Here is a 19416-nt window from a genome sequence, read left to right on the forward strand (position 1 = left end):
CAGTTCAGTAAAAATAATTTCAGTTCAGTTCAGTAAAATTCAGTTTTCTTAAAGAAGAATTATAATAGAAAATCAGTAAAAATAATTTCAGTTCAGCAAAAATAAGTTCAATTCAATAAAATTAATTTAAGTTCTGTAAAATTAATTTAAGTTCAGCAAATATAATTTTGTTTCAGTAAAAATAATTTCAGTTCAACAAAAATAAGGTGAAGAGAACGGGGCCTTACACTATTTATGTATTTTACTTTGATTAGATTTGATGATTAATACCTAAGCAAAAATATAATCTTGTAGGATTTTGTTAGATTTGTCTCAATTTACACTAGTTTAATATGGAGTATCAAATGTTTATAATTTTTACACATAGGTAATTAAAGAAATTAACAATTGAATTCATGTATCGACAAGCGTGAAATGAGAAGTGTTGCAAGTATAGAGTATCAGAGAAAGTAATTTATAACAAAATCATACTCTGTACTATGAGTACATATTTTCTTTTCATTTTTTTTTGCGTGCGGTAACAAAATCAAAAAAATAAATTGTACGGCGTAATCTATAAGAACAATAACCCTAAAATGATACGAAATACGAGCTACATACTATTTTTTTTTTTTTTTTGAATACTATTATTATCCCATTGTTGTTAAAGGAGTAATTATTTTGATAAACTAATTTCCATAATTTTTTGCCAAATGAGAACTATACTTGGGGACTAAGGAAGTAAAAAAAAAAACAGAAAAATAAATAAATTCTTAGAGAAGTAATTATTGTACAATGGCATCTTAAGATATAGCCTAGCTAATTTATTGGTGGCAGACAGTTTTTTTTTAAAAAAAATAAATAAAATTGTAGCTGACTGACAATTAAACTTTTTATATTTCGATTTATTTATTTATTTATTTATTTATTTTTATTTTTATTTATTTTTATTTTTATTTTTTATTGTAAATTGTTCCACGACCTATCTATCTATTTATTTAATTATTTATTTTCAATGATTCCATCATATAAAACCCTTTTGTTTTGTAGCCACCTACCTATAAATACACAACTTTTATAACCAGTAAACTAGCATTTCTCTCATTCAGCAGTCTTTCCCTATTTACCAAACTAAATTAAAACCAAATTAAATCAACTTTATTTTATACAATTTCCAACCATGGGTGAAGAAGTTTTTGATAATAATAATATGTCAAAACTATCCTCCTCCTCCTCATCACTATCACCACACTTTATCTTAGTCCATGGTGTTAGCCATGGTGCTTGGTGTTGGTACAAGGTTCGAGCCCTCCTAGAGACTTCCGGTTGCGCGGTCACGTGTATCGACCTTAAAGGTTCCGGTATCGAACCATCCGACCCCAACTTTGTGGTTTCCTTTCATGACTACAACCAACCTTTGGTTGATCTCTTGACTTCACTCCCTAATCAAGAAAAGGTTAGATTAGTCTTTTTACTATGTCTTCATTTTTTTTGGTCTCCTAGTCATTTTCGTGGTACAATTAATAGGTAAGGTCTATTGCATCTGATCTATAGTTGTTACTATAAATGGAACCATAATAATTAAGATGATTAATATATTTATTATTAATTACTTGATTAAGAAAAATACTAAACATAGTCGTAGTAGTCATGCACATATTACTACTAATACTAGCTACAAGAGTATAATTTAGGTTTAAGGAATGATTAATAAAATGGAATGATGTCTAAATTTATTTTAATTTCTTATTTTATTTATGGTAAGTTTTAAGGTAATCCGTCCATAACAATAAAAAGAACGAGTAACTTTCAGGCTTCTATTCTTTAACTTATACAATGACCTCTTATATTTTTGTAACATTAATATCTTTAATTAATTTAAGGAGGTCGGACTGATGTGTATTATTATTATTACGCGGTATTATTTTAATATATGTTAAGGATATGAGTTTTGCAGGTGATATTGGTAGGGCATAGTGCGGGGGGAATTAGCGTGACAGAGGCCATACACAAGTTTCCAGAAAAGATAGAAGCTGCTGTTTATGTTGGAGCAACCATGCTTAAGTTGGGTTTTCACTCTGATCAAGATGTTAAAGATGTGAGTTCCTAATTATGCTTTGTGTTATTATTATCATTAATTATTAACTTATTAGGTTAATTAAACTAGAAGATTACTCCGTAATTGATACGGCGGAGTAATTAATAAAAATATATAATTAATACCCCATACTTGTATGTATTAGACTATTAGTTGTATACTTGTATAAGAAATCTATTTCCATACATGACATGCAAAGAGCTCGTTTAGAAACTTTGAAGCTCAAAGTAATTATTGGAGATATTAGCATTCCTCAAACATTAATAATTTTGATTGTCTCGTGATTTTGGTATACATTAATACAGGAAAACATATTAGGAAGTATATTATGCTTTGATGAACATATTTTCATAACTATTAATTTTATAATAATATAATGAGTTTCCATAATTGACTTGGAGTTTATGATTAATCAATTAGAAAATAAGAGTGATGATATTTCTTTTATGAATTATTAATTCTTTATTTTATTACTTAGTTTCGTAACGTAATGTTGTGAATTTATGGAAATTAATATGTACAGTGAATACATTACAACATATACGAAGTAAATATTTTAAAATGAGCATGAATCTAACCTAGCTAAAAGGGTGTAATATTAAACTTTGTAGATGTTTTGGATTTAAGCTTTCACTACTATAGACGCAATGACTTATTTTATACAAAGTATATTAGTATATATGTACCATAAAGTAATTTTACTTTAGAGTTGCCGTTTATAGCCTCGTACACATGTGGTTAAACCTTAATTAGAAGATAAACTAATCCAAACAAAGACAAAAAGTGACAAATTAGTACTAATAAAGTAATAATGGATAATAATCAGGCTTTGTAAAAGATCTCGTTACATGACAAAATACCTACAATATGTAACATTTATTCTATACAATTATATAAGCACAAATATATGCACAATCGTGGGAATAGTTGTGGACCACACCATATCCTAACAAACCTAAAAAATCTACCCCAAAAGTCATTATTTCATTTTCATTATACTAAAATAATTTTAGACCCTAAATTCCTTATGTTTAATTAAAAAAGTCAAAATTATGTCAGAAATTAGGTAAATTGCTTAATTTTCAATAGACAGAGAAGACTAGCTATAAAATTGGTGGTCCATTGACTTAATTATTTCTTAATTAACTCAAAAATAATTACCAAGTAGTACTACTTGCAAAAATAAAAAAATGAGTTCAAAGATTTTGGAAAAATTTGGAGATAAAAGTATAAAATCTACAATCTACTGCCTAGATTTTCGTAAATCTAATAAACCCCCAATGATTAGCTGGAAGTGAAGGTACAATCACTGTAAAAAGAAGCATCTCTGCCCTTTTTAGTCACTTGAGAAAAAAGCACTTTGTTCGAATTGACCTATTATAATTATTTTTATGCTCTATTACTTTTTTTTTCCCTTTAATTATGGACATGATTTATTTTTATTTTTCTATTTTTCTTTTATCTACACTATCAAAAGTGTGTATGCTTTAATTTCACTTTGAATTTTGTTTTTTTTTTTTAGAATTTTATAATCATTTTATCATAATAAGAATGTTTAAGGGGCTAATGTAATATGTCTCCTTGGACAATATCAAATTAGAGAAAGTGTTTAATTTTCTTGACGTAGCTATTAGAAACTTTTACACTAACTTTTTGTGGATTATGCTATCTTACCTAAAAGATATTCGTTTATAAAATTCTACGATTTTTTTTTATACTCAATTAGAAGACCATTTCTTTTTACTTCATATTATTATATTATACATATTGTCATTACTGAAATTGAATATGATAGTCAATAATTAAATCTTTCAAAACTAATCAATTCTTTTTTTTTTTTTTTTTTTGAGGAAGTCATCATTAGTCATTTAAAACTATTGCTTGTGTCTAAAGTTTGAAAATAGCAACTTTTATGTTGATTGAATATGGCCTGGTAGCCAATAATTAAGTCATCTTATCTTGCATAATTTAATCATTCATTCAAAATATATGTTTGATTAAACTAGAAGTGATAGATCGAATAATATAAAACCAATCATGAGCTCTTTAATCTTTTGATTAAGTTGATCATCTAGCTGGTATCAGAGCCAATGTGATAATAAAATTGTGAGTCCAAAACTCATCCACGCCCCTTTACAGATTATTTAAAAAGAGTCATGTTGTACATAAAAATAGTCATGTTATATCCAAACTTGAAACACAAAAAAATCTAATTAGAGAGCATGACAAGGTATAAAACCTACTACGTATCTTGAAATTATTCAATTCTAACCATTATAAGTTATTATGTTTTTTTCTTGATGTACAACCTCTTTACAAGAATAATTGCATGATATGTTTGCCGGTGATGAATAATAGGGAGCTCCAGATTTATCAGAATATGGCGAAGCACTTGATCTCGGATTTGGATTAGGAATGGATCAACCTCCAACAAGTGCTATTATTAAAAAAGAATTTCAACGGAAAATTTTGTACCAAATGAGCACTATTGAGGTATTTTTACATTATTTTCTTTTGAAATGTGAACATAATTTTTTTTTTTTTTTTTTTTTTTTTTTATATATATATAAAAAAAAAGCCCTTGTAAGTCCCTTTGGTATTTATGATATACTAGTATACAATAGGTGCATCACATGCAGGGATCCACATAGTCCTAAGAATTGCATCATCAAACATACTAAATTTCATCAAAGTCAATAATAATTTTTACTCTTGTGTAATGCGTGAATGACGTACAAGCAAAAAACTCCTTATTCACACCAAAACACTATCAAAATTATAGTATTTTAAGATATATCAATTAACAATAGAATTAGTTTCATATCTTCTCGATAAGAAGACAAGGGATAAAAGTATTTTAGGAAGCTTAATCATCCACATCGACCATATCACATATAAGTCAACTTAGGACTTGTTCTCATTTACTAAGTTGAGTTGAGATGAATTAAACTGAACTTAATTGTTTATGAGAGAAGGAAATTAGGAACAGAACTAAACTGAGCTGAACTAAACTAAACTTTTTAAGTTGAAGAGAACATGCTCTTATAATATATGTGAGAGCAAATGTTCGTTACATATATCCAATACATAGTTTTGGTAACGTTACCATTTGTTGTATATACATTAAAGGATTGTACACTAGCGGCGATGTTGTTACGACCATTCCCACTAGCCGTAACAAAGGCACAATCGGAGGAAGGGAAAGAATCGGAAAGGGTAGCTCGGATATACATCAAGACATTCGAAGATAGAGTGATAAAGGAAGAGCAACAAGATGCAATGATAAAGAGATGGCCACCAACACAAGTTTATGGGATTGAAAGTGACCATTGCCCTTTTTTCTCTAACCCACTTGTGCTCGTTGGCTTGCTCCTTAAAGTTGCTACTACTAAATTTACTTTTTAGGAGTACTACCTCTACCTATGTAAATGACTCATATATATTGGACTTTACTTTTAGCATAATTCTCACATGGGTTGTTTGTTTGGTTATTGTTTAAAAGAATATATATCTCTCTAGCTATATACTTATACATTTTTATTTTTTTTTTTAAAATGTGAATAGGTCTATTTTGGATCATGTAAGTTGAATAATATTCATGTATTTGTAATTTATCGGGTTTGATATATAAATTATTTATTATACTTCCTCAATTTCTTTTTAGTTGCTACACTTTCTTATTTTAGAAATCTCTCAATCTCTCTCCCCATAAAAAACTGTCTAGGAGACCGTGAAAATAAAAGCATGACAACTTAAAAAAACGGATGAAATACATTGAATAATTAAATTAAATGTGCATCATACAATATACCATCTTTTTATCTATATAAAGAAAATAAACAAAATAGGAAACCCTTTATAGTAAATAATAAGAAATAATTAACCAACATAACCAAACCTAAATTGAGCTAAGATATGGACTATTATTATTATTATTATTATTACATGCAGTAATTATCTACATATATAAGATAATGATGTACTTGAAGTGTTCAAAAGAAAGGTTCTCAAAAAAAAAAAAAAAAAAAAAAAAAGGTGTTCATAGACCGAGGGCCTATCTTGATTTACTAAACTGAGCTGAATTGAACCGAATATTTTATGAGAGAAAGAAATTAGGAACTGGCTTATTGGAGTTGAACTGAACTAAAATTAAGTTGAAGAGAACAGACCCTAAACCGTTTCAGATTTTGGCTTAATTGTGGCTTAATATGTGCCAAGCGATTGAGTCTAGGCGTCTAGCTAGCTTATGAGACCCAATATTTTTTTTTAAAAAACATTTCTAATTAACATTCAATTTAAAATAGGGCAGGCCGGGCTATTGAGGGTTTATAACAAGGCCATGTTGATCTTTGGCCTAAAAATGTATTTTTGGACTATTCAAACTAACATTACTCTTTAAAACATGATAAATTGTATTAACGTTTAATTTCACAATTTTTAACTACGCCAACCAAACAACAAATAGCAAATGATGATCAACTCTTTAATGGAATATAATAGAAAAGTAAGAGTACCACCACTTACACTAACCATCCTAGCTCGATTTTCTTCATTCTTCATCACATGTCACATCATTAAGATAAACGGAGTAACTCATTAGACATTACATAGTTGATCCAAGTAAAGAGAAGGCACCCAAAAATGACCTAATACCAATAATCTTGGATGTGCTATTACTGTTAATATGCAATAATCCATCATCATATATAGAGAGTCAACTCTTATCTAGAAACCAGAGAAAAAAAAAATCTAGATATTGTCTTCCATTACCACTTTCTTAGTGGTTCACTCTAGTCCAAATTCAAAAAAATTAATGCATCTTTCATTGAAGATTCAAGTTAGATCCTTTAAAACGTTGTGACAAATAAAATGGGCCAGTAGCCACTTGAAAGGATTTTGAAAAACTTATTTCCCGGCCCTAGTTTTTCCACCGTGTATTGGACCGTCTTGTATCCAAAAAGCTACAGATTATTTGTATAGTTGTCAACACAAAATTGGATGAGTGCAAAAAGTTCTTTCCATAAAATTGCACGTTATTACATGCGTATAACTACATGTCTACATCCATCTCTGATTGAGTGATTGTTATCCTACTTTGAAACAAAAATTTTTTTAGACAATCGCTGTTAATGTATGAGACTATGAGGTATATATAGAGACCAAGGGAATAAATCTCTAGAACTAACAATTGTTAAATATAATGATCAACACGTAATTTTGACATAAAATTTTAAACTTATAGAAACAGTGCTCAATCTCATATTTTCCAATAAGAAAAGTTATATCATATAAGAAAGAGCTTTAACCATTGAGCCAACTTAACTTTACTCTTTACATATACTAAGGCCCTGTTCTCATCAGATTATTTTCTGTTCAGTTTAGTTCTGTTCAGCTCTAATAAGTTAAGTTAAGTTAAGTTAAGTTCAATTCAGCTCTCATAAAATATTCATTTCAGTTCATATCTAATAAGTTCAGTTGTATTCAGTTCAGTTCAACTCAATTCAGTGAATGAAAATTGACCCTAATAATACTATGCATGTGTTGCGAAATGAATACTCTATATCATAACCATAAATGTATGCGTTACTTATATAACAAAGAAATTATAAATTTACAAAAAAAAAAAAAAGTAATACCACCACTAGGCAGTAGGCAAAGTGCAACATGTCCGGATTAATTAGTTGGATGATTAATAATCTTTTCCTTTACACAACCTAGCTCATTTTGGCCGGTGAAGTAATTAATGGGTGAATTCCTTTTCAAGTATACGACCTTAAATTAGTGCAATTCTCTGTTAATATCTGACTTATAAACATTACTTCTAAAGTAATATTTGACTAATAATGAATCATATGAACTAATCTTGTATTACCATCTATAATCATCAAACAAGCAATTAACAATTGCTAAAATATTATAATGTTTAGAGAGCTTAAAAGTCATCTAAATAAATAATCTCAAATTGCATTATCTTGTTTATTATTTTATGCAAATTACTGAACATCCCATCTTTCGTAAACTCCCACTAATTTAATTGCGGCAAAATACGACAAAGGAAAAGTACACCTAATAACTTGATGTAATTTTGCTGTCACCCTTACTTTCACCCATCATTTCCGTTTAATTAAGAAATTAATATATTCTTTGTAACATGTGTACGTGTATTTATATGTTGTACTCGGTAGTCGGCATACTATGTATTAATACAAGCTAATAAAGTCATAATTTGTCATACACAAAAACGTTACAAAAATGGCAGATGGATGTGATTTTAAGGTTAGAGGAGTGCCATCGAATGCACACTTCGTGCTAGTTCACGGCGCCTGCCACGGCGGGTGGAGCTGGTACAAAATCCGATGTCTACTTGAAGGCGCCGGGCAGAAAGTTAGCTGCCCGGACCTTACAAGCTCCGGGATTGATCCATCGGATGCTAATACTATTCTCACTTTCCAAGACTATAATAAGCCTGTTGATGATATTTTAGCAAGCTTACCACCAGGTGAAAAGGTTAGTAATATAATTAGTACTCTGTACCCTTTTTTTTTTACTTATTATTTTATGCTACCCCTAATTGGAATTCCTGGATTCACGACAGATCAAGCACTTTTTAGTTCTTAAAATTTACTTGCATTTCACACTGCTTAGTTTAATTATATACTTGTATGATTTTGTGAAATTAGGTGATTTTGGTGGGGCACAGTGCAGGAGGACACAGCGTAACAGACGCGGTCCAAAATCATCCTGATAAAATTCAAGCAGCAGTATTTGTTGGCGCAACAATGCTCCGTAATGGATTCCAAACTCAACAAGATAGAATTGATGTAATTCAATTGAAAACTTAATTTAATGGTTGAAGCTTATGATTAGTTTTTTAATTATATACTCTATCTATTAATTTTATATACTCCTATTTCCGTTTAAATGTTTAATCATAGGTTTCGGCATGCTTTTAATATTAAATGTACCTTTAATTTGTTGAATAAGGTACGGCTTAAATTATGTTGAACAAAAAAAAAAAAAAAATGAACTTGATTCAAGAAATTTATTAATTTTTTGTATGATGTTGTAGGGAGCACCTGACTTGTCTAGATATGGAGAAATATACGACTCTGAATATGGTCAAGGACATGACAATCCTCCAACTAGTGTCATTTTTAAAAAAGAGTTTCAACGTGAGATATTATACCAAATGAGTCCTCTAGAGGTAAATTTCTCAAGTTATTTGCAAAATTTCACGTAATAACTAAGTACATATTTGTAAGTTTAATCACTTCAAATCACGTAAAAGTCAGAAATTTTTTATTACAGGATTGCACATTGGCAGCAATGCTTCTAAGACTATGCCCAGTCAGAGCTCTTAGTGGGGCCATGTTTCCCGAAGGTAAGGGCTCTGATAAGGTGCCACGTGTTTACATCAAGACGTTGCATGACAATGTCCTATCACGTGAGCAGCAAGATGTGATGATCAAGAGATGGCCACCTTCTAATGTTTATGAAATTGATAGTGATCATTGTCCTATGTTCTCTAACCCTTCTCATCTCTTTGGCTTACTTCTCAAGGTTGCTTCTAATAGTGGTTCTAATCTATTTTAAGACCGTCATTAACGGGTAATATATTAATGTAACTAAGCGTTTACGTACTACCTTTGTTTTTAAAAAACCATATACATCATTTGTCTTGATTATTTCATATTAATCGCTTCACTTCTTCAAATATTAATATATGTGATAGATATATATACCATGTAATTAATCTCTTATTGTCTTCTCTCTAGACCCATTTGCCTCAATTTTAGATTACAATACTACTGTATTTTTTTCACCGATCCACACATAACATTATCATTTATAATTTATGGAAATATTATTGTTGTTCTTGATCAAAACCTCATAAGTAGGGTCGACTATATGAACCATTAATTATTCACTGAAGTCATTGACTAAAATCTTCCTCCTCCACCCTAACTATAAATGTGGTCAATGACATGATAATCCTCCAAATAGTGTCATTTCAAAGAAAGAGTTTCAACCTGAGATATTATACCAAATGAGTTCTTTATAGGTAAAATTTTATGTTATTAGCAAAATAATGTTGTGTAACTAAGTATTTCCTTCTTGTAAAAAAAAAACTAAGTATTTCCTTATAATTTTTTTTTTTTTTTTTTTTTCATTTCAAATCACTCCTAAATGATAATGATTTTGGGCTAATGTTAAAATTTGTAACGGGCTGGATTGCACATTGCTTGGCAGCAATACTTTTAAGAAAATACCCAATTAGAGCTCTTAGTTGGGCCATGTTTTCCGAAGGTAAGGGCTCTGATAAGTGCCACGTGTTTATTTAGGACGTTGCACTTACGTGAGCAACAAGATGGTGATAATCTTTGTCCTCTATCCTCCAATTCCTCTCATCTCTTTGGCTTTTACTTCTCAAGGTTGCTGCCATAAAATGGTGATAATCTTAATTCATTTTCGGACGGTCATCAATCCGTTATTAACGCAAGAAATATCAATGTAACTAAGTATTTATGTACTCCGTCTGTTTCTGAATAACCACAACATCACTTTTTACTAAAAATTTTGCGTTTCTTGGTTTCACTGTCCCCATTTTGTATTTCGTTACTCATTTCCATGCAACCATCAAACTGCACCAAAAACCTACATTATATTGACATTACTAAGACTGGGTTATAGTGATCGAAAATAAAATAATAAGTCAATAACTCAATCTAATTAACCCAAATACTACTATCACAACCAATTCACCACAACATTAAAAACAATAATAATGCTATAGCAAAACAACAATAACGATAGGAATAATAAAATAGGAAACATTTTTATACAGGTGGAAAACCCCTTTAATGTGAAGAGTAAAGTCATGGGATCATAGAGTAGTCCACCTTAAACTTCTTTTATTGATAATTGAGGGTAAAACAAACCCAAAGTAAAATAAAGTTAATATACCCACCACCACGACCAACAACAACAACAGCATTAGGGCTTGTTCTCTTACATTGAAATTCAGTTCAGTTCAGCTCAGCTCAGTTCAATTCAGTTCAGCTCAGCTCCTAATTTCCTGCTCTTATAAAATATTCAGTTCAGTTCAATTCAGCTGAATTCAGTCAATGAGAACAGACCCTAAAAGATGAACAATTGAGAGATAAAAGGTAGGTCGGTGTGGAAGTCACCAAAACATGGTATGATAAACCAAAGCTACAAACAACAATGTAACTGTTGAAATAAAGGCCTTACGTGTCCTCAACAAGCTGACAAAATTGCAGCTCGATCCAACGATGGAATTTTTGGCAACATGCATTTTTATGAAAGTTGTCCCTACAGAACAAAACCGCTTAGAGACTCTTTTAAAATTCTACTCTCTTATGTCTTCTGTTTGTGTGTGTGTGTTGTTGCTTTCACTCGCCCTTAATGCCCTTGTTTTCATCTAAGGGTTTCTGCTAACTAGCACATGGCATTCTCAAGAAGCCACAAAAAAAAATCTCAATGTAGATTACAAAACAAGTAAAATGACATAAAATTGGGCCAAATAAAAAGGATAAAAAATACAAATTATAATTGTCAAGTTATCCTAGCCCTTAGCCTATCGTCCCTGATATATATGTTTATTGTGTAAAACGTGCGATTAATGAATTAATCTTATCTTGGGTACTACAGTGCAAGAAGACCACACATTTATGAATCTATTATTTTTGCCAATGACCTTTAAATACAAACTCGAGTTTTATTGTTAGTAGGCTCATCATCATTCATTTGTCACTTGTCTTACCTTTCCACTCATTTTTAACAACTAAAATGGCACACTTTGTGCTAGTCCATGGTGCTAGTCATGGAGGGTGGTGTTGGTACAAAGTCCGATGCTTACTCGAAAGCATCGGACATAAGGTTAGCTGCCCGGACCTAACTAGCTCCGGGATTGATCCCTCGGATGCTAATACTATCTTTACCTTTGAAGAGTATAACAAACCACTTCATGATATGATAGCCAACCTACCACAAGGTGAAAAGGTTAGTGTACTAATATTACTTATGCTTGAAAATTTGGTTACATATACACATGTTTAACCCGTCTTTCTAACTAATTATGGTAAGGAAATTTTGTCAATTACTACCGCAAGTTAATACCACTTTGTAAATTACTACCACAAATTAAAAAAGTTGTGACTTACTACCGCAAAAAATTTTAAGATGTTGCGATTACTACCAAACCCCATTAAACCCAATTATGACGTCATTATATCACTTTAACCCATGGTTAAAGCTCTTAACCATGGTCAACCATGGGTTAAAGCCCTTAACAATGACGTCATTATATCCCTAACCCATTTTCTTCTTTTTTTGGGGCTGGTTAAAGCCCTTAACCATGGTCAAACATGAGTTAATGGGATATAATGACGTCATAGTTGGGTTTAATGGGGGTTTGGTAGTAATCGCAACATCTTAAAAATTTTTACGATAGTAATTCACAACTTTTTTAATTTGCGGTAGTAATTTACAAAGTGGTATTAACTTGCTGTAGTAATTGACAAATTATCCTTATTGGATTGTAATGATTTTTGTATACTTTAGGTAATTTTGGTGGGACACAGTATTGGAGGAAACAATATAACAGAGGTTCTCCAAAGCTTTCCTCATAAAATCCAATCTGCGGTATATGTTGCGGCTGCAATGCTTCCTAATGGAATCCGGACTGACACACACAGGAAATCCGTACGTTTCAACTTATTACCTCCGTTTTTTATTATTTGTAACAATTAGACATGTATTCTCTTCACCTTATTAGACCTGAACTTATCTAAACTTATTACACCTTATATTTTTTTGTTAGAGCTTATTGAAACTTTTTAGACCTGATTGAACATATTGACATTTATTGGGCCTGATTAGACATTATTATTATTGTCAATTATTAGCTACATATTAATAAGGATTAACAATTTTAATATCGGTCTTCTTTAATGGATTAGTTATCGTATTTGACATACTCTAAGATTGTACAAAGTACTTTATTGGATGATGCAATAATCCTTATAAAATACAAGTAACGTTTTTAAAAGGATTGTACTCTCTAAATTTATGTATATAATTTTTGTGTTTATAATCTTGTAGGTGATGCCTTACATGCCTGGGGCAGATGTATTTGACTATATTTTTGGTGAAGGACCGGGCAAACCTCCTACTAGTGGCATCTACAAGAAAGAAGTTCGGCGTCCGTTATTGTACTCAATGTGTCCTTTAGAGGTACTCTTTTACAGTTATTGGCAATATATTTGTAAATACTTCATCAACTTACCAATGTTAAATTCCTTTCTTTCACACGAGCTAAAATTAAGTATATAGGAACATATTATCAAACATATATAAGTATGTTCTTTTTCAAACACTAGTATGCATGTTCTTTTTCAAACACTATTTTTTTTTTTTTTTTTTTTTTTTTTACCCATATTCTTTAAAATATGTCTAATGTTCTTTCCGGGTACTCCATGTGCATGGAACACCCGGGTGCACTATATTATTTTCACTTTCACACGGAGTATCACATGATATTCCGTGAGAGTACAGATAGTTCAAGTAGTTAGGCTTACTTCCTGATTTTAGGAGATCCTAGAATCGATTCTCATCACCCCTGTCCTTATGACTCTCTAAACACTAAATAAAATATATTACTTTACTCCGTATTTTATTTTAATTAGACTATTTAGTATTCACACACATATTGTTTTCTATAATTGTTAATTCCTCAAAACCTCGATTATTTTAACAAATTTGCTCAAACTTCTAATTTTTTTTTTTGTAAAGGAGATCTTGTCTAATTTTATTAAGGTTTAACTAAATTTGATTATCAGGTTTGGTTTGATCTGATTTATTAATTTGAATTGACTAAATTTTGACTGCGTTTTGATACTAATTTTTAAAGAAAAACAGTTTCCAATTGAATCTTGTTAGCTTTGTATTAGCATACTTTTTTCATTTGTGTAATTTTCATAATTTATTTACTAAGTAATTAACAATATTTGTAAATAAGTAAATAATAAAATAATTAAAAATTTTGATTTGATGTGATCTAATATGAATTTATTTAGAATAATTAATAAGTGTATGAAAAAAGTTGAAGATAACAAGTCATTGGTGTATATTAGGCAATAGCCAATAGGCATGTTGTATTTTACAATAGGTTTAATAAGGCCCTGTTCATTCACTTCACCTTAAAAAAATAATATTAAGTAAAAATAATTTCAGTTCAGTAAAAATAAGTTCAGTTCAGTAAAATTAATTTCAGTTCAGTAAAAATAATTTCAATTCAGTAAAATAAGTTCAGTTCAGTAAATTTATGTTATCTTAAAGAAGAATCAGGTCATGTTCACTTCACCTTAAAAAAAATAATAATATTCAGTAAAAATAAGTTTAGTTTAGTAAAATTAATTTCAGTTTAGTAAAAATAGTATCAGTTCAGTAAAATTTAGTATCTTAAAGAAGAACTATAATAGAAAATATATAAGTAAAAATAATTTCAGTTCAGCAAATTCAGTTCAGGAAAATTATTTTAAGTTCAGTGAAAATAATTTAAGTTCGGAAAATATAATTTTGTTTCAGTAAAAATAATTGCAGTTCAGCAAAAATAAGGTAAAGTGAACGAGGCCTTATAATAGAAAATCAGTAAAAAAAATATTCAGTTCGGCAAAAATAATTTCAGTTTGGTAAAATTAATTTAAGTTTAGTAAAAATAATTTAAGCTCAGCAAATATAATTTTGTTTCATTAAAAATAATTTAAGTTCAGAAATATAATTTTGTTTCAGTAAAAATAATTTCAGTTCAGAAAAAATAAGGTGAAGTGAACGGGGCCTAACTTTAAGAAACTTTATTCATAAATAATTATTTTAATTTTCTGATTTTTAAAATTATTTTTAATAAATGGGTATTATTTGTGATTTAGGTCCTATTCACTTCACCTTACAAAAATAATTTCAATTAAGTAAAAATAATTTCAATTCCGTCTAAATAAATTCATTTCTATAAAAATAAATTTAGTTCAGTAAAAATAAGTCATTCAATAACTTTACAGAAAAGTTATAGTAAATTAAAAAAAATAATTTCAGTTCAGCAAATATAATTTCGGTTTAGTAAAAATAATTTTAGTTCAACAAAAATAAAATAAAGTGAACATAATCTTTAAAATAGCTAAATTAATTAAATTTACTACGAGTCTACGATACAGTATACCGTTAGTTTATATTGTACGTAAGATTAGAAAATGTTTTATGGTACAGGATTACACACTAGCAGGAATGCTTCTAAGACAAAGTCCGGTTAGAGCTATCGCTGACGCCGGATTTCCCGACGGCGAGGGCTCCGATAAGGTGCCACGTGTTTACATCAGGACGTTGCATGACAATCTCCTTTCACCTGAGCAACATGAAAATTTGATCAATAACTGGCCACCGTCCGAAGTTTATGACATTGATAGTGATCATTCCCCCATGCTTTCCAACCCTACTCAATTATTTGGGTTACTTGTTAAGGTTGCAACTAAATGGTATTAGATGATATAAGACGTGTTTATCCAATGCATAATAAAGGGGAGATGTCGTCGATCTTTTTCATCAGTCTTGTATTAACACTTTCTTCCTATGTCACGTCAGCTTTCTAATATCGAACTTATACTACTATGTAATAATTTAAGATTTTATTAAACTCGACCAAATCTATATCTCCATCCTTCATAATTTTTGGATCCGATCCGAAAATTCGGATATCCGAAATTTTCGAATTGGAGAAATTGCGATCCGAAATTTTCGGATATCCGAATTTTCGGATCGGATAGTCAGATTTTCGGATCAGGTAGTTAAAATTTTCGGACAAAATCCGGTCCGTATCCGATCCGAAAATCTGATTTTTTTCGGATATCCGAAATTTCGGATCGGATATTTTTGAACACCCCTGCTTCATATATATTCATTTATGGTTTCTCAATTGTTTATTTATTGTTTTTTTTTTTTTTTTTTTTTTTTTTTTTTTTAAACCAATTATTCTATTCCACAAACATATACCTAATTTTTCAAAGGTACTATTATATTGTGTTTTATCAACAAGTCATGTAATATACTTCGTATATTGTTCTAAGATGTTAGGAGAATGCCGCTTCTTTTACTGATCATACTCTAATAACTTCGCTAACGTAAACAACAAACGAATAAAATTGCACTGCTTGAAGAAGTTAAGCAAGAGTTGAATCAATCAAAGAAATGAATACACAAACATAGATTAAGGATAATATGATGCAAATGTCTTCCATTAGACAAAGGTATAAAGTCAGGGCTACAATCGTATTACAAAATGGGCAGAAGATTACCTCCATATTTATACAATTGGAATAGTAGCCAAGAGAAAAGTAAGAAAGCACTAAGAAACTAACCTTAAAGAAAATGTTTTGTTGATTGAATTGTTGATATCATTTTGTGTGAATTTTTGCTTATTTATAGACAAATTCATGGAAAAATCCTTGCTTTGATCCTCCACGTTCTAAAAGTATGGGCCTTAACTTTGGGCCATTATCAGTTTGTATTTGTTTAAAGGTGTATACATTTAATATTTTATTTATTTAACGTTGTTGTTGTTATTATTCTATTATATTTAGGCGGTATGTATACACTCTCTCTCTCTTTTTTTTTTTTTAAGGGAAAAAAATTTTAAAAAATTTTTTTGGCGGGAAATTATTTTAATGTGAACGCGACATGTGTACTTCTGGAATAATCCTGGTAATTACTTTAGTACATAAATAGTATTGATGATTGTAAATTTGGGTGTAACAGGTATTTTTAAGACTTTATGAAAACTGGCCTATTGAGTATTGACTTTAATGTCATTGCAACCCATGTAAGCAAAACCCGAGTCTTAAGATATTATAAAAATGCAATTACGACTAGAGAGAGTGTTAGAGATTTGAGATATTAGATATTGATATATTCCCATATATTCATGTAAATTATAATTAGAATATATAGTGCAATAAATTTGCTTTGTTATTTGATAATGCAATTTTTTTTTTCTCTTTGCTATTTGGTAATAATGAGGGGTACGTGTTAAATTGATTCGATTAACTTAACCAAAAATTTAGACTGGTGACTAAATTTCATGATGGGGCTTGCATTTATATACCCGAAGTCAAATATTCCACTTACAAAAAGGGGTGGATGGAATATAAACCAATGACTTTAGTGTCACAATGGCTCTTGTGATACTGTGTTAAAAAATGAACTCATCGACTAAAAGTTTAAGCTGGTGATTGAAGTCTTAAATTTGTTTATAAAATTTATATTGTTATGTTTTAATTGCAATAGTATTAGAGATTAAGAGATGTTAGATAAATAAATGTCATAAAATGTATATATGTGAATATATATGTGATATATTTTACATATTGATGATATTATGATAGTGAGAAAAAGTTCAATTAGTTAGAATTCCCCTCCTGGTTCCAAGAATTAAGATTGATTATTATTGTTACTAATTTATATATGATATGGGATCACAAATAAAATAATATTTTTCCACATTTTTTCTCCCCTCACTACCCTTATCCCACTCCTACTTGTTATTTTCTTTCAAAATAGAATCTTTTATAAGGAGTATAATAATAAAAAAATGTTTTAAATATACTCAATTGTAATTTTTTAAAACTATGTATCCACTTCAACATCCCAAGTATTATGGGACGAAGCCACGAAGGGAGTATCATATGTACAAATAGACAAACCCTCATTTTTTGTTAATAAGCAATGCCAAGATGTATGTAATTGCTACCTCTAACTTATTAATGGCTACATATAGTTCAAAGACCATGGTTTAAGTTGATAATCCGTATTATGGAAATATATATATATATTCATACTTATATATGTTTTGTTTTATATATATATATATATATATATATATATATATATATATATATATATATATATATATATTGTTATATGGTTTTTAAATATATATATATATATATATATATATATATATATATATATATATATATATATATATATATATATATATATATATATATATATATATATATATATATATATATATATATATATATATATATATATTGTTATATGGTTTTTAAAACGATAGTCAAAGTTAATATATATAAATAGTGAAAAAAAGGCAATGTGTCAATTATTTAGGTTCGAAAGGAGTATAATCTTCTTCTAGCTCTATATATATTTCTCTCTTTTACAAAGCAAATACACCCTTAATATTGTCTATGAAGTATTTGAAGTGGATCTAATGGAGTAATCTGTTGATATAGGGCCGGGGTGCAGATTTAAAAGATCCGTCTAGTAAATTTGCTAATATTGATGATAAATCAAGTTTTATCACTTTTGCGACTAAACAATAATGGAGCTCTGTCAAGAACGATGCAAATTTAAGACATCTAAAATTATTCAGGAGTAGTTCAGAAGCGATGCCATAAGTTTAGGGGTGTTTAATAATTTTTTTTTTTTTTTTTTTTGAAAACGGTGTTTAATTCTACTTGTATTGAGAATTCAGATTTCTTAAGGGATGATTGTAAGTGCTGAATATAATGACTATTATTATTATTATTATTATTATTATTATTATTATTATTATTATTATTATTATTATTATTATTATTATTATTATTATTATTATTATTATTTAATGAAATCACCCTCCATGTTCCATTAAGAAAAAAAAAAATGAAGTACTTTATTTTTTCTTTTTAGTTCATGTTTTTTAGCCACATTTGCTAATGCACATAATAAACAATTAATACTTATAATTATCGATAAGTAAAAGTTATAAAATGTTGATATTTTGAAAAATATATATTGTGATAAAGATAAAAAGATACTACATGAACATGACTATTTTTTTTTTCTATTACTTATAAATTATAAAACACAATTAAAGGGAAGTGTGTGAGTATATAGTGCTGATGTCAAAACATATCGGATGTGTTTGGTAACTAGCTTATTTTAGCAAAATTAGCTTATTTGACCAACATTAGCTTATTGACTATTAAATAAGCTAATTCAAGGTGTTTGGTGAGAAGTTCATTTAAAGAGCTTATTCTACTAAATAAGTTCTTTTTTAAAAAGCTCCTTTTAGGAGCTTCTGTTAATTAGCTTATTCAATTTTATGGTGTAATGAAACTTATATCCCCATTTTATTAAAAATTCTATATGAACTACCTACCCCACAATTAGTTTATTGGTCATTTATTTCACATAATCAATTAGCTTTAAACAATCAGTTTTTTACCAAACACTTTTCTACAATAATAATAAAATAAGTTAGT

At 29.2% G+C, this 19416-nt stretch overlaps 3 protein-coding genes across 3 annotated transcripts; all 3 read left to right on the forward strand.

The window, feature by feature from the left end:
- Positions 1 to 1029: 1029 nt before the first annotated feature.
- LOC145555668 (methylesterase 17-like) lies at positions 1030 to 5709 on the forward strand. The gene is made up of 4 exons (XM_081617412.1): positions 1030 to 1435; positions 1937 to 2077; positions 4436 to 4570; positions 5207 to 5709. Exons 1-4 carry the CDS (start codon positions 1160 to 1162, stop codon positions 5480 to 5482), a joined length of 828 nt encoding a protein of 275 aa, XP_081473538.1. The 5' UTR covers positions 1030 to 1159; the 3' UTR covers positions 5483 to 5709.
- Positions 5710 to 8329: 2620 nt separating this feature from the next.
- On the forward strand, positions 8330 to 9744 carry LOC145642626 (methylesterase 17-like). The gene is made up of 4 exons (XM_081693818.1): positions 8330 to 8584; positions 8758 to 8898; positions 9147 to 9281; positions 9386 to 9744. Exons 1-4 carry the CDS (start codon positions 8330 to 8332, stop codon positions 9668 to 9670), a joined length of 816 nt encoding a protein of 271 aa, XP_081549944.1. The 3' UTR covers positions 9671 to 9744.
- A 2008-nt stretch (positions 9745 to 11752) lies between these two features.
- LOC145555669 (methylesterase 17-like) lies at positions 11753 to 15795 on the forward strand. Its single transcript, XM_081617413.1, has 4 exons — positions 11753 to 12100; positions 12662 to 12802; positions 13202 to 13333; positions 15362 to 15795. The coding sequence occupies exons 1-4, from the start codon at positions 11888 to 11890 to the stop codon at positions 15632 to 15634; spliced, it is 759 nt and encodes a 252-aa protein (XP_081473539.1). The 5' UTR covers positions 11753 to 11887; the 3' UTR covers positions 15635 to 15795.
- The last annotated feature ends 3621 nt before the right edge of the window (positions 15796 to 19416 follow it).

Source organism: Chenopodium album, chromosome 8 (genome assembly GCF_948465745.1).
Source record: "Chenopodium album chromosome 8, dcCheAlbu1.1, whole genome shotgun sequence".
Classification (NCBI taxonomy): domain Eukaryota; kingdom Viridiplantae; phylum Streptophyta; class Magnoliopsida; order Caryophyllales; family Amaranthaceae; genus Chenopodium; species Chenopodium album.

Excerpts from the sequence above, each read along its gene's own strand:
- LOC145555668 (XM_081617412.1), top strand. The coding sequence starts at position 1,160 with ATGGGTGAAGAAGTTTTTGATAATAATAATATGTCAAAACTATCCTCC. Across the intron at positions 1,436-1,936 it reads CACTCCCTAATCAAGAAAAG|GTGATATTGGTAGGGCATAG; the intron begins GTTAGATTAGTC and ends TGAGTTTTGCAG. Across the intron at positions 4,571-5,206 it reads ACCAAATGAGCACTATTGAG|GATTGTACACTAGCGGCGAT; the intron begins GTATTTTTACAT and ends TATACATTAAAG.
- LOC145642626 (XM_081693818.1), top strand. The coding sequence starts at position 8,330 with ATGGCAGATGGATGTGATTTTAAGGTTAGAGGAGTGCCATCGAATGCA. Across the intron at positions 8,585-8,757 it reads GCTTACCACCAGGTGAAAAG|GTGATTTTGGTGGGGCACAG; the intron begins GTTAGTAATATA and ends TTGTGAAATTAG. Across the intron at positions 8,899-9,146 it reads CTCAACAAGATAGAATTGAT|GGAGCACCTGACTTGTCTAG; the intron begins GTAATTCAATTG and ends ATGATGTTGTAG.
- LOC145555669 (XM_081617413.1), top strand. The coding sequence starts at position 11,888 with ATGGCACACTTTGTGCTAGTCCATGGTGCTAGTCATGGAGGGTGGTGT. Across the intron at positions 12,803-13,201 it reads CTGACACACACAGGAAATCC|GTGATGCCTTACATGCCTGG; the intron begins GTACGTTTCAAC and ends ATAATCTTGTAG. Across the intron at positions 13,334-15,361 it reads ACTCAATGTGTCCTTTAGAG|GATTACACACTAGCAGGAAT; the intron begins GTACTCTTTTAC and ends TTTATGGTACAG.